The sequence below is a fragment of the Xenopus laevis genome, chromosome 6S, assembly GCF_017654675.1.
Source record: "Xenopus laevis strain J_2021 chromosome 6S, Xenopus_laevis_v10.1, whole genome shotgun sequence".
In the NCBI taxonomy this organism is placed as follows: Eukaryota; Metazoa; Chordata; class Amphibia; order Anura; family Pipidae; genus Xenopus; species Xenopus laevis.
In genome coordinates this window covers 136,727,330-136,741,412 of record NC_054382.1, presented here as the reverse complement: position 1 = coordinate 136,741,412, position 14,083 = coordinate 136,727,330, and the positions used below count along the sequence as shown (strand labels likewise).

Below are 14,083 nucleotides of genomic sequence, written 5' to 3'. Positions count from 1 at the left end.
GGCATATGAAACTTTGAGGTGCAGGAGGGACATTCTTTTTTGTGTAAATATGACCACGTGTTGTTGTGTTTGCTCAGCGTATGATTAAGTGCCACTAGGCACGAAATGCGTAAGGCTCTTTGCTGTGATGTTTTTTGCTTAATAAATACTTTTTTACCGCATCAACTTGTGCAGTGAGCTCTGGATTGTACCAGCCTTTTTCTATTTTGCACCAGGGATATTGCTGTGTCTCTTTGCCCAGCAAATATAATGTTTAGCTAAAATCCTCCTTTTTCTCCCCAAGACTGTAACAAGACTGTAACTGTAACAAGACTGTAACAAGACTGTAACTGTAACAAGACTGTAACTGTAACAAGACTGTAACTGGAACAAGACTGTAACTGGAACAAGACTGTGACTGGAACAAGACTGTGACTGGAACAAGACTGTAACTGGAACAAGACTGTAACTGGAACAAGACAAGACTGTAACTGGAACAAGACTGTAACTGGAACAAGACTGTAACTGGAACAAGACTGTAACTGGAACAAGACTGTAACTGGAACAAGACTGTAACTGGAACAAGACTGTAACAAGACTGTAACTGTAACAAGACTGTAACTGTAACAAGACTGTAACTGTAACAAGACTGTAACTGTAACAAGACTGTAACAAGACTGTAACTGGAACAAGACTGTAACTGGAACAAGACTGTAACTGTAACAAGACTGTAACTGGAACAAGACTGTAACTGGAACAAGACTGTAACTGGAACAAGACTGTAACTGGAACAAGACTGTAACTGGAACAAGACTGTAACTGTAACAAGACTGTAACTGGAACAAGACTGTAACTGTAACACGACTGGAACTGGAACGACTGTAACTGGAACAAGTCTGTAACAAGACTGGAACAAGACTGTAACTGGAACAAGACTGTAACTGGAACAAGACTGTAACTGGAACAAGACTGTAACTGGAACAAGACTGTAACTGGAACAAGACTGTAACTGGAACACGACTGTAACTGGAACACGACTGGAACTGGAACGACTGGAACTGGAACGACTGGAACTGGAACAAGTCTGTAACAAGACTGTAAAACGACTGTAACTGGAACACGACTGTAACTGGAACAAGACTGTAACTGGAACAAGACTGTAACTGGAACAAGACTGTAACTGGAACAAGACTGTAACTGGAACAAGACTGTAACAAGACTGTAACTGTAACAAGACTGTAACTGGAACAAGACTGGAACAAGACTGTAACACGACTGTAACTGGAACAAGACTGTAACTGGAACAAGACTGTAACTGGAACAAGACTGTAACTGGAACAAGACTGTAACACGACTGTAACTGGAACAAGACTGTAACTGGAACAAGACTGTAACTGGAACAAGACTGTAACTGGAACAAGACTGTAACTGGAACAAGACTGTAACTGGAACAAGACTGTAACTGGAACAAGACTGTAACTGGAACAAGACTGTAACTGGAACAAGACTGTAACTGGAACAAGACTGTAACTGGAACAAGACTGTAACTGGAACAAGACTGTAACTGGAACAAGACTGTAACAAGACTGTAACTGGAACAAGACTGTAACTGGAACACGACTGTAACTGGAACACGACTGTAACTGGAACACGACTGTAACTGGAACACGACTGTAACTGTAACAAGACTGTAACTGGAACAAGACTGTAACTGGAACAAGACTGTAACTGGAACGACTGTAACTGGAACAAGACTGTAACAAGACTGTAACTGGAACAAGAATGTAACTGGAACAAGAATGTAACTGGAACAAGAATGTAACTGGAACAAGACTGTAACTGGAACAAGACTGTAACTGGAACGACTGTAGCTGTAACAAGACTGTAACAAGACTGTAACTGTAACAAGACTGTAACTGGAACGACTGTAGCTGTAACAAGACTGTAACTGTAACAAGACTGTAACTGTAACACGACTGTAACTGTAACAAGACTGTAGCTGTAACAAGACTGGAACTGGAACAAGACTGTAACTGTAACACGACTGTAACAAGACTGTAACTGTAACAAGACTGTAACTGTAACAAGACTGTAACTGTAACAAGACTGTAACTGTAACAAGACTGTAACTGTAACAAGACTGTAACTGTAACACGACTGTAACAAGACTGTAACTGGAACAAGACTGTAACTGGAACAAGACTGTAACTGGAACACGACTGTAACTGTAACACAACACGACTGTAACTGGAACAAGACTGTAACTGGAATAAGACTGTAACTGGAACAAGACTGTAACACGACTGTAACTGTAACAAGACTGTAACACGACTGTAACTGGAACAAGACTGTAACACGACTGTAACTGTAACAAGACTGTAACTGTAACAAGACTGTAACACGACTGTAACTGGAACACGACTGTAACTGGAACACGACTGTAACTGGAACAAGACTGTAACTGGAAAAAGACTGTAACTGGAACAAGACTGTAACTGTAACAAGACTGTAACACGACTGTAACTGTAACAAGACTGTAACTGTAACAAGACTGTAACTGTAACAAGACTGTAACACGACTGTAACTGTAACACGACTGTAACTGTAACAAGACTGTAACTGTAACAAGACTGTAACAAGACTGTAACTGTAACAAGACTGTAACTGTAACAAGACTGTAACTGTAACAAGACTGTAACTGGAACAAGACTGTAACTGGAACAAGACTGTAACACGACTGTAACTGGAACAAGACTGTAACTGGAACAAGACTGTAACTGGAACAAGACTGTAACTGGAACAAGACTGTAACTGGAACAAGACTGTAACTGGAACAAGACTGTAACTGGAACAAGACTGTAACTGGAACAAGACTGTAACACGACTGTAACTGGAACAAGACTGTAACACGACTGTAACTGGAACAAGACTGTAACTGGAACAAGACTGTAACATGACTGTAACTGGAACAAGACTGTAACTGGAACAAGACTGTAACACGACTGTAACTGGAACAAGACTGTAACTGGAACAAGACTGTAACTGTAACACGACTGTAACTGGAACAAGAATGTAACTGTAACACGACTGTAACTGTAACACGACTGTAACTGTAACAAGACTGTAACTGTAACAAGACTGTAACTGTAACAAGACTAACTGTAACAAGACTGTAACACGACTGTAACTGGAACAAGACTAACTGGAACAAGACTGTAACTGGAAACAAACGACTGTAACTGAACAAACTGAACTGTAAAAATGCTGTATACAAGACTGTAACTGGAACAAGACTGTAACTGGAACAAGACTGTAACACGACTGTAACTGGAACAAGACTGTAACTGGAACAAGACTGTAACTGGAACAAGACTGTAACTGTAACAAGACTGTAACACGACTGTAACTGTAACAAGACTGTAACTGTAACAAGACTGTAACTGTAACAAGACTGTAACACGACTGTAACTGGAACACAGTCTTGTAACACGACTGTAACTGGAACAAGACTGTAACTGGAACAAGACTGTAACTGGAACAAGACTGTAACACGACTGTAACTGGAACACGACTGTAACTGGAACAAGACTGTAACATGACTGTAACTGGAACAAGACTGTAACTGGAACAAGACTGTAACTGGAACAAGACTGTAACTGTAACACGACTGTAACTGGAACAAGAATGTAACTGTAACAAGACTGTAACACGACTGTAACTGTAACAAGACTGTAACTGTAACAAGACTGTAACTGTAACAAGACTGTAACTGTAACAAGACTGTAACACGACTGTAACTGGAACAAGACTAACTGGAACAAGACTGTAACTGGAACAAGACTGTAACACGACTGTAACTGTAACAAGACTGTAACTGGAACAAGACTGTAACTGTAACAAGACTGTAACACGACTGTAACTGGAACAAGACTGTAACTGTAACAAGACTGTAACTGTAACAAGACTGTAACACGACTGTAACTGTAACAAGACTGTAACTGTAACAAGACTGTAACTGTAACAAGACTGTAACACGACTGTAACTGGAACAAGACTGTAACTGGAACAAGACTGTAACACGACTGTAACTGGAACAAGACTGTAACTGGAACAAGACTGTAACTGGAACAAGACTGTAACTGGAACAAGACTGTAACACGACTGTAACTGGAACAAGACTGTAACTGGAACAAGACTGTAACTGGAACACGACTGTAACTGGAACAAGAATGTAACTGTAACAAGACTGTAACACGACTGTAACTGTAACAAGACTGTAACTGTAACAAGACTGTAACTGTAACAAGACTGTAACACGACTGTAACTGGAACAAGACTAACTGTAACAAGACTGTAACTGGAACAAGACTGTAACACGACTGTAACTGTAACAAGACTGTAACTGGAACAAGACTGTAACTGTAACAAGACTGTAACACGACTGTAACTGGAACAAGACTGTAACTGGAACAAGAATGTAACTGTAACAAGACTGTAACACGACTGTAACTGTAACAAGACTGTAACTGTAACAAGACTGTAACTGTAACAAGACTGTAACACGACTGTAACTGGAACAAGACTGTAACTGGAACAAGACTGTAACTGGAACAAGACTGTAACTGGAACAAGACTGTAACTGGAACAAGACTGTAACTGGAACAAGACTGTAACACGACTGTAACTGGAACACGACTGTAACTGGAACAAGACTGTAACTGGAACAAGACTGTAACTGGAACAAGAATGTAACTGTAACAAGACTGTAACAAGACTGTAACTGTAACAAGACTGTAACTGTAACAAGACTGTAACACGACTGTAACTGGAACAAGACTGTAACTGGAACAAGACTGTAACTGGAACAAGACTGTAACTGGAACAAGACTGTAACTGGAACAAGACTGTAACACGACTGTAACTGGAACACGACTGTAACTGGAACAAGACTGTAACTGGAACAAGACTGTAACTGGAACAAGACTGTAACTGGAACAAGACTGTAACTGGAACAAGACTGTAACTGGAACAAGACTGTAACACGACTGTAACTGGAACAAGACTGTAACTGGAACAAGACTGTAACTGGAACAAGACTGTAACTGGAACAAGACTGTAACTGTAACAAGACTGTAACACGACTGTAACTGGAACAAGACTGTAACTGTAACAAGACTGTAACTGTAACAAGACTGTAACACGACTGTAACTGGAACAAGACTGTAACTGGAACAAGAATGTAACTGTAACAAGACTGTAACAAGACTGTAACTGTAACAAGACTGTAACTGTAACAAGACTGTAACACGACTGTAACTGGAACAAGACTGTAACTGGAACAAGACTGTAACTGGAACAAGAATGTAACTGTAACAAGACTGTAACAAGACTGTAACTGTAACAAGACTGTAACTGTAACAAGACTGTAACACGACTGTAACTGGAACAAGACTGTAACTGGAACAAGACTGTAACTGGAACAAGACTGTAACTGGAACAAGACTGTAACTGGAACAAGACTGTAACACGACTGTAACTGGAACACGACTGTAACTGGAACAAGACTGTAACTGGAACAAGACTGTAACTGGAACAAGACTGTAACATGACTGTAACTGGAACAAGACTGTAACTGGAACAAGACTGTAACTGGAACAAGACTGTAACTGGAACAAGACTGTAACACGACTGTAACTGGAACACGACTGTAACTGGAACAAGACTGTAACTGGAACAAGACTGTAACTGGAACAAGACTGTAACTGGAACAAGACTGTAACTGGAACAAGACTGTAACACGACTGTAACTGTAACAAGACTGTAACTGTAACAAGACTGTAACACGACTGTAACTGGAACAAGACTGTAACTGGAACAAGACTGTAACTGTAACAAGACTGTAACTGTAACACGACTGGAACTGGAACTGGAACAAGACTGTAACTGTAACAAGTCTGTAACTGGAACAAGACTGTAACTGGAACAAGACTGTAACTGGAACAAGACTGTAACTGTAACACGACTGTAACTGTAACACGACTGTAACTGTAACAAGACTGTAACTGTAACAAGACTGTAACACGACTGTAACTGGAACAAGACTGTAACTGGAACAAGACTGTAACTGGAACAAGACTGTAACTGGAACAAGACTGTAGCTGGAACAAGACTGTAACTGTAACACGACTGTTACTGGAACGACTGTAACTGGAACAAGACTGTAACTGGAACAAGACTGTAACTGGAACAAGACTGTAACTGGAACAAGACTGTAACAAGAAATGGCAGGTGGGAGACTAAAAGAGATTGTGAGTCCAGCAGATTTCAGGGTACAACATGCAGTAACATTAGGGAAGCCCCTTCATGTATAACAATATTGTACCCCCTTTTTACTCTTTGTGGGGTGTAAGATCAGATACACAGACATCTGTGGGTCCTGCCATACTGATTCCCCAGCTCTGTCTCTTCTACTCTGTGTCCCATACGGTCAGTGTGCTTATCCCCCCCATTAGCAATTGTGGTTGTTCCCTAACCTGCGGCTCTTCTTATTGTACAGACTCCCCCTGGAGACCCCTCAGTTGCCACAGCGAAAAAAGAAGCCGCCTGTTCCCCCAGCAATCAGCAGGTAAGGGCACAATCATGTTTGACATATGTCTGACTGGCAAACGTTTGGGTATTGGGCGGAGTCTCGTGTCTGACTGGCACATGTGTGGGTATTGGGCGGAGTCTTGTGTCTGACTGGCACATGTGTGGGTATTGGGCGGAGTCTTGTGTCTGACTGGCAAACGTGTGGGTATTGGGCGGAGTCTTGTGTCTGTCTGGCACATGTGTGGGTATTGGGCGGAGTCTCGTGTCTGACTGGCACATGTGTGGGTATTGGGCGGAGTCTTGTGTCTGACTGGCACATGTGTGGGTATTGGGCGAGTCTCATGTCTGACTGGCACATGTGTGGGTATTGGGCGGAGTCTCGTGTCTGACTGGCACATGTGTGGGTATTGGGCGGAGTCTCGTGTCTGACTGGCACATGTGTGGGTATTGGGCGGAGTCTTGTGTCTGACTGGCAAACGTGTGGGTATTGGGCGGAGTCTTGTGTCTGTCTGGCACATGTGTGGGTATTGGGCGGAGTCTCGTGTCTGACTGGCACATGTGTGGGTATTGGGCGAAGTCTTGTGTCTGACTGGCACATGTGTGGGTATTGGGCGGAGTCTTGTGTCTGACTGGCACATGTGTGGGTATTGGGCGGAGTCTTGTGTCTGACTGGCACATGTGTGGGTATTGGGCGGAGTCTCGTGTCTGACTGGCATATGTGTGGGTATTGGGCGGAGTCTTGTGTCTGACTGGCACATGTGTGGGTATTGGGCGGAGTCTTGTGTCTGACTGGCACATGTGTGGGTATTGGGCGGAGTCTCGTGTCTGACTGGCACATGTGTGGGTATTGGGCGGAGTCTAATACTTGTGTGAGCTCAGTGTGCCCCCCCCCCCCACAGAGGCCACATTCACTACTACTTGTAGTGCCCCAGGCGACCCGGCCAAACACTTTGGCCCCCGCCGCATCAGTGCCTAAACATGCACAACCAAGGGCACACAAACACACTCGCTTTTTACTGGGGTAACACTTGCAGGACTAGGGGTGGGCTGTATATGAGTTACATGCCCGGAGCCCCCAAGTTTTGTGCCTCCAACTAGTCCTGGCTCTGCAGCTTGTGTCTCATGACATTACTGGTCACTGTCAGAAGCCTGTGCTGTGTATGGTAGTCACAAGCCACAAGATGGTCCATTTGGCTTTAATTGTGTTTCCTTTCTGACTCCTCCACTGATCAGAGACTGGGGGTGTGTTACTAGAGAATGGTGGGGGGCACGGGGGAGGAACATAAAGTTGTATAAAACATAAGATATTCAGTATCCCTATACCAACGGCTTGTGTTCTGAATCATGTGTACGGCAGGGGCCACTATTAGTCATGTTTATACGAGTCATTGATGGGGGTGTCACATGGTATTTGTGGGGGTGCAGTTGTTGTTTGGCTACCAGACCCCTGCTTGCCCAGCACACGGCCCCTCTGCTCACTGGTTAGAGCTAAAGCTTTATAATCAGCTGTTCCCATTACATGTATGATGGGGTCGGTTCATACATGAAGATGCAGCGTGGTGCTTCCTTATGTGCCTTCTGGTAGTCCCGCCCTCTTCTGTTAGCCCCACCCTCTTATGTTAGCCCCACCCACTTCTGTTAGTCCCACCCTCTTCTGTTGTCCCGCCCTCTTCTGTTAGTCCCACCCTCTTCTGTTAGCCCCACCCTCTTCTGTTAGCCCCACCCTCTTATGTTAGCCCCACCCACTTCTGTTAGTCCCACCCTCTTCTGTTGTCCCGCCCTCTTCTGTTAGCCCCAACCTCTGCACTATGTTGCCATTGGCTCCTTTGTATGTAGGAGAATGTTATGTGCTCCTCTCATTATTCTGTACTGATTTAGGCCCCAGTTTAACCCTATTTTATTCCTTTCAGGCCTCCATTAACTTCCTGACGCAGGAGGAGAGCCGGCCGGTAGGTGTTTGATTCATAAGTAACGCTCACACTAATATACACCTGTATATACACCTGTATTCATTCTCTCTCTCTCTCTCTCTCTCTCTCTCTCTCTGTCTCTATATCTATCTATATATATATATATACACACACACACACACCTGTATTTACTATATATACACCTGTATTTACTATATATACACCTGTATTTACTATATATACACCTGTATGGGACTCACCTCTTCTCTCTCATGTACCCACCCACCTGCCCTTCTTTCCCTTTCCTCCCCACTATTCTTTCCATTGTTTGTACCCCGTAACCCAGACACAGCCCGGGGTGATCAAGTCTCTGCCTCTGGTGCATGTGACCCATGTCTCCCCACTAAACTCCTCCCGGCAGCAGCACAGGACCCCCCAAAGTCCAGTAAGTGACCCTAATCCTATAGGTGGCACTTGTGTAGCTACTACTTCTGCAACTTTATTGTCGCTTCTCTCTGCATCTTCCCTTAGGCTCCACCCCTTATCCCCGAAGATGGCTTCTCCACCAATGCCAAGCAGGCGTATAAAACCTACGCAGCCCTCCCCTCTACACATCCCAGCCTGGAGCAACAGGTACCCCCCACTTGTGTGGCCCCCACATTCAGAGAATGTATCTGCTGCAGAGAAACTTCAAGTTGGCCCCAGTCTGACAGTTCTCTGTTGGGCAGTATTGGCCTGTGCTAGAGGGAAAACTCCTACTTCTACATAGAGCTCTGTTATCAGCTCAACTAAAGCCAAAACTTGTGTTCCTATGAGTACTATACAATTCATATTCACTCCGTTTCTACAAGTTTCTGACATAACCGTTTTAGAGCTATAACTAATAATTATATAATTATAACTGCCACATATTAACAGTCTTAAACTGCCAGGAACCCAGTAGTGATAAAAATAAAAATGCTTTAAAGTAATGAAAATATTGTGTAGTGTTGCCCTGCACTGGTAACACTGATCTGTTTGCTTCAGAAACACTACTATAGTTTATATATACAAGCTGCTGTGTAGCTGCCCCCATGGCTACACAGCAGCTTGTTTATATAAACTATAGTAGTACTTATCTGTTATCTACTGTGTATCCTGTGCTTGAATGGCTGCCCCCATGGCTACACAGCAACTTGTTTATATAAACTATAGTAGTACTTATCTGTTATCTACTGTGTATCCTGTGCTTGAATGGCTGCCCCCATGGCTACACAGCAGCTTGTTTATATAAACTATAGTAGTACTTATCTGTTATCTACTGTGTATCCTGTGCCTGAATGGCTGTCCCCATGGCTACACAGCAGCCTGTTTATATAAACTATAGTAGTACTTATCTGTTATCTACTGTGTATCCTGTGCTTGAATGGCTGCCCCCATGGCTACACAGCAGCCTGTTTCTATAAACTATAGTAGTACTTATCTGTTATCTACTGTGTATCCTGTGCTTGAATGGCTGCCCCCATGGCTACACAGCAGCTTGTTTATATAAACTATAGTAGTACTTATCTGTTAGCTACTGTGTATCCTGTGCTTGAATGGCTGCCCCCATGGCTACACAGCAGCTTGTTTATATAAACTATAGTAGTACGTATCTGTTATCTACTGTGTATCCTGTGCTTGAATGGCTGCCACCATGGTTACACAATAGCTTGTTTATATAAACTATAGTAGTGTTTCTGAACCAACCACAGCAGTTTTACCAGTGCATGGCAACACTGCATATTACTTTAAAATACTTCCATGTTTTGATGTAACTGTTCCTTTAAGAGCCTTCAACTGCCAGGAGCTTGGTATTAACAGATTTAAACTGCCAGGAGCCCACAATTAACAGCATTAAACTGCCAGTAGCCCAGTATTAACAACCTTAAACTGCCAGGAGCCCGATATTAACAGCGCTAAACTGGCAGGAGCCTGGTATTAACAGCCTTTAACTGCCAGGAGTCCGTAATCAAAAGCCTTAAACTGCCAGAAGCCTGGTTTTAACAGCCCGTAACTGCCAGGAGCCCGGTATTAACAGCCTTAAACTGCCAGGAATGCTGAATGCTAACAGGCCACAATCAGAACAAGCAGATCATTATTTCTGTGGCACTTGGTGTTGCTTCCTGTTCATACACCTCTATTCTAGGCATCGGCTGATTGGATGAGCCTTGCAGTAATATGTCCAACAATGAGCCTCAATGTACCCACTCAGCTGTTTCCCCTCTTACTAACAGGACCCCGGCACTCCTCCGACCCCTGACTGGACCAGCACCAACATTGATGTGAGTGTGGGAGGGGAGAAAGGCAGTGATGTAACAAGTACAGGACCTGTTATACACAATGCTCTGGACCCGGGGTTTTCTGGATAATGGGTCTTTCTGTAATTTGGATCTTCATACCTTAAGTCTATAGAAAATCATATAAATATTAAATAAACCCAATAGGCTGGTTTTGCCTCCAATAAGGATTAATTATATCTTAGTTGGGATCAAGTACAAGCCACTGTTTTATTATTACACAGAAAAAGGAAATCCGTTTTATATATTTGGATTATTTCATTATAATGGAGTCTATGGGAGACGGCCTTTCTGTAATTTGGAACTTTCTGGATAACGGGTTTCCGAATAACACATCTCATACCTGGGATGCACCATATTCAGCTGAATCTGAGCAATATTTTTTTTATCAGGAATCAGCCAAATCCAAGATCCTGATCAAACCGAATGTGAAGTCTGTATAATTGTTATATAACAATACATCCCTAGATATATTCTATATGAATCTTGTTGGGGCTCTCAGTGTGAAACTACTTTCCTATTGGCAGGGTGATTGTCCCCCCGAAACAATCGCTTCAATGCAGACTAACCGCCAAATAATACATCACTGGGTTGTGCCAAACATTGCAATCAATCTGATACAAATATTAATATTAATAATAATACAAATAGCTGTGGGTTTAGGCTTCTTTTCCCTGACACACTTGTTTCCCGTCTCAGCAGTTCTCCCCTGGGGGCTTAGACAGTCCTGAGCAACGTTCCTTCCGAGACCGCCAGAAGTACTTTGAGATGGATGTCAAGCAGCAGGCTGAGAAACCCCCCAAACGTGTGTCTCTGGTGGGGGAAGATGACCTGAGGAAGATGAAGGAAGAGGAAGGTGAGTGGGTGACATTTCATCTTCCCCAACAAACTCCATCTCTTCATACCTTCTGCCCCCCCCCACACTTACACTACCTCTCTCATAGCCCGGAGGATCCAGATGAAGAGAGAGCAGCTCCTCCGAGAAGAGGAAGAGGGCAGTGCAGGAGACGCCAGCCCTCATACAAGGGGCCCCACCACCCCAACAAGTGTCTTTATTGAGGGAGTTGAGTACAAAATGGAGAGGGTGGATGGAGGCAGCCTCTCCTCTCTCACTGGGTAAGTGTCTCAGCTCTGGGTCAGGAGGAGAATAGGGTGAATATGATCCAGTTTCATGATTGTGCGATGATCCTCTTGGTGGTGGTCCTCTTGATGATCCTCTTGGTGATATGCTTGGTGATCCTCTTGGGGGTCCTCTTGATGATCCCCTTGGTGATACTCTTGGCGAGCCTCTTGGTGGTCCTCTTGATGATCCTCTTGATGATTCTCTTGGTGGTCCTCTTGGTACTGGTGGGCCCGGGCTGTTCGGGTACATAGTCACTGTGCCAGTTTATGAGACCATTTGTACATGTTCCAGGTTCTCTCCCTCGGAATCTCAGAGGAATTCACTGGAAGACTCTTTGCGGACTGAGCAGAGACCCAACTCTATGTCGGGGTGAGATTCTGCTGCTTCCCATATTCCACTCTCTTCCTTCTCCTTCTCTATTCCTGCCCTTTCACTCCAATGACCCCTATTTTCTCCCATCAGGTTGACCCCTGTGTATCCGGGGGGATTGGAGTCTGTCCCACCGGTGCGCACTGTGAAAGCAGAGAAGCGACTGCAGGAACGACTCAGGATGCAGAGCCCCGAGCTCACGGAGCAGGAGAAGCAGTTGTCCCCGGTCGAGCGCAGAGCCCTGCAAGCTGAAAAGAGAGCAATGTGGAGGGCTGCCAGGTGAGACCCCCAACGCCAACCTATGGGCTACTGTACATGTGCCACTTGCTACACTTAAGACTTAAGAGACCCCTTCCTCCTAAATGCAGAGAACTTTGCCCATGTTTCCTGCTTCCCTTGTACCCTCCCTCCCTCTCTTTCCTTTCTCTCTCTTCTTTCTTTCCTCTATCTCTTCCTTTATCCCTCTATTCATTTCTTGTAGTTTGTTTCCCCACTGTGGTCCCCATTATCCCTTCTACTTTCTCTTGTGCTCTCTCTTCTTTATGTACACTCCTCTTCCCTGTCTCTCTCCCCCTCTTTCTCTTTTTCTTTCTTTCTCTTTTTCTTTCTTTCTTTCTTTTCCTCTTTCTTCCTTCATCTCTCTATTTGTTTCCCCACTGTGATCCCCATTACCCTTCTACTTTCTGTTGTGGTCTTTCTTCTTTGTGTAGTCTCTCTCTCTCTCTCTCTTCTCCCTTCTTTTCTGCATGTCTCTCAAGCTTCCCCTATCTTTCAGTCTCTCAGTGAAGTCTCTTGATGGTTTTGCTGCCTCTTTCCTCACTATGTGACTGCTTTCTCTCTCTCTCCCCTGTGCCGTGCCGTTTTGGGGTGCAGCAATATGGAGGACAGTATTAAGCAGTATGAGCTGTCTCTTGCACGGAAGCTGTACCAGTCCCGGCAGAACAAGCCTCAGATCCCTGAGGAGAGAGGAAGGTGTGAGCAGGGGGTGCACATCTATTTAGGGCACAATTTACACAACTGACCCCCCACTTTGTGTCCCAGAACTAGGAGAAGGAATGGACACACCTACATGAACATTGACATGCCACTCTTACAGCTATGGCCATGTATTGGGGACACTTGCCCTGCATCCCCCCTTCTGCACGTAAGCAAACCCCCCCGCATGAGACCCTTCCCGCGGCCTGTGAGCCGGATGAACAACCTCCTACCTGGACAAGTGCATCCTTTATAGTGCATGCCCTGGAGAGAGAACAGACTGATGCCGCTTCTCTCCTAGTGCTGCCTGGCAACGCTTGTATCGTTAGAAACATTGTCTGTCTCTTTAATGTTCCTATATATATATATCTATATATATATCTATATAACTCCCAACCAAGATTTCACCCAGGTACAGAGCTCTGATACTCCTGCTCCTGGGCTGCTCTCTTTCCCATGGTCAGGCAGCAGTTTCCCCCAGGAGAGGACCTCATATTGGATCCTTTTACCTGGCAATGGAAAGAGAGAAGTCCCGTGGGAAGGGCTTGGGGGGGGGCAGATTCACTTGCCCAGGGCTTGGTCTCTGTTCTGTGCAGGAGCGCTGGGTGCCTGGATGGTATTGGGTGAGGGGTATAATAATGTCATAAAGAAAACAGTGAATATTTGGTGGCCCCTATGTGGACTGGCAGCTTCTATTGACATGTGATTTATGCACCAGAAATTGCCTCCCAGCCTGCAAAGCACAAATAGGGGTTGGGGGGGCATTATACTGCTCAAGAGCCACTGGCTGGGGGTCACTAGCCTATTCCCAACTCAGAGGC

The 14,083-nt window shown here is 44.5% G+C and overlaps 1 protein-coding gene across 35 annotated transcripts in view; it reads left to right on the top strand.

Annotated features, from left to right (window-relative positions):
• The window catches only part of scrib.S (scribbled planar cell polarity protein S homeolog), a 66,728-nt gene that overhangs the window by 46,985 nt on the left and 5,660 nt on the right, over positions 1-14,083 (top strand). For 19 of the 35 annotated variants that reach the window (XM_041568065.1, XM_041568081.1, XM_041568063.1 and 16 more), the window contains 10 exons: positions 6,536-6,604; positions 8,478-8,516; positions 8,824-8,922; positions 9,009-9,110; positions 10,733-10,780; positions 11,495-11,651; positions 11,740-11,911; positions 12,210-12,287; positions 12,381-12,566; positions 13,161-13,259. In XM_041568065.1, coding sequence (XP_041423999.1) covers positions 6,536-6,604; positions 8,478-8,516; positions 8,824-8,922; positions 9,009-9,110; positions 10,733-10,780; positions 11,495-11,651; positions 11,740-11,911; positions 12,210-12,287; positions 12,381-12,566; positions 13,161-13,259 — 1,049 coding nt within the window. Of the gene's footprint in view, positions 1-6,535; positions 6,605-8,477; positions 8,517-8,823; positions 8,923-9,008; positions 9,111-10,644; positions 10,781-11,494; positions 11,652-11,739; positions 11,912-12,209; positions 12,288-12,380; positions 12,567-13,160; positions 13,260-14,083 lie in introns of those variants that run through there. The other 16 variants (XR_005962331.1, XM_041568073.1, XM_041568092.1 and 13 more) reach the window with 11 other exon arrangements.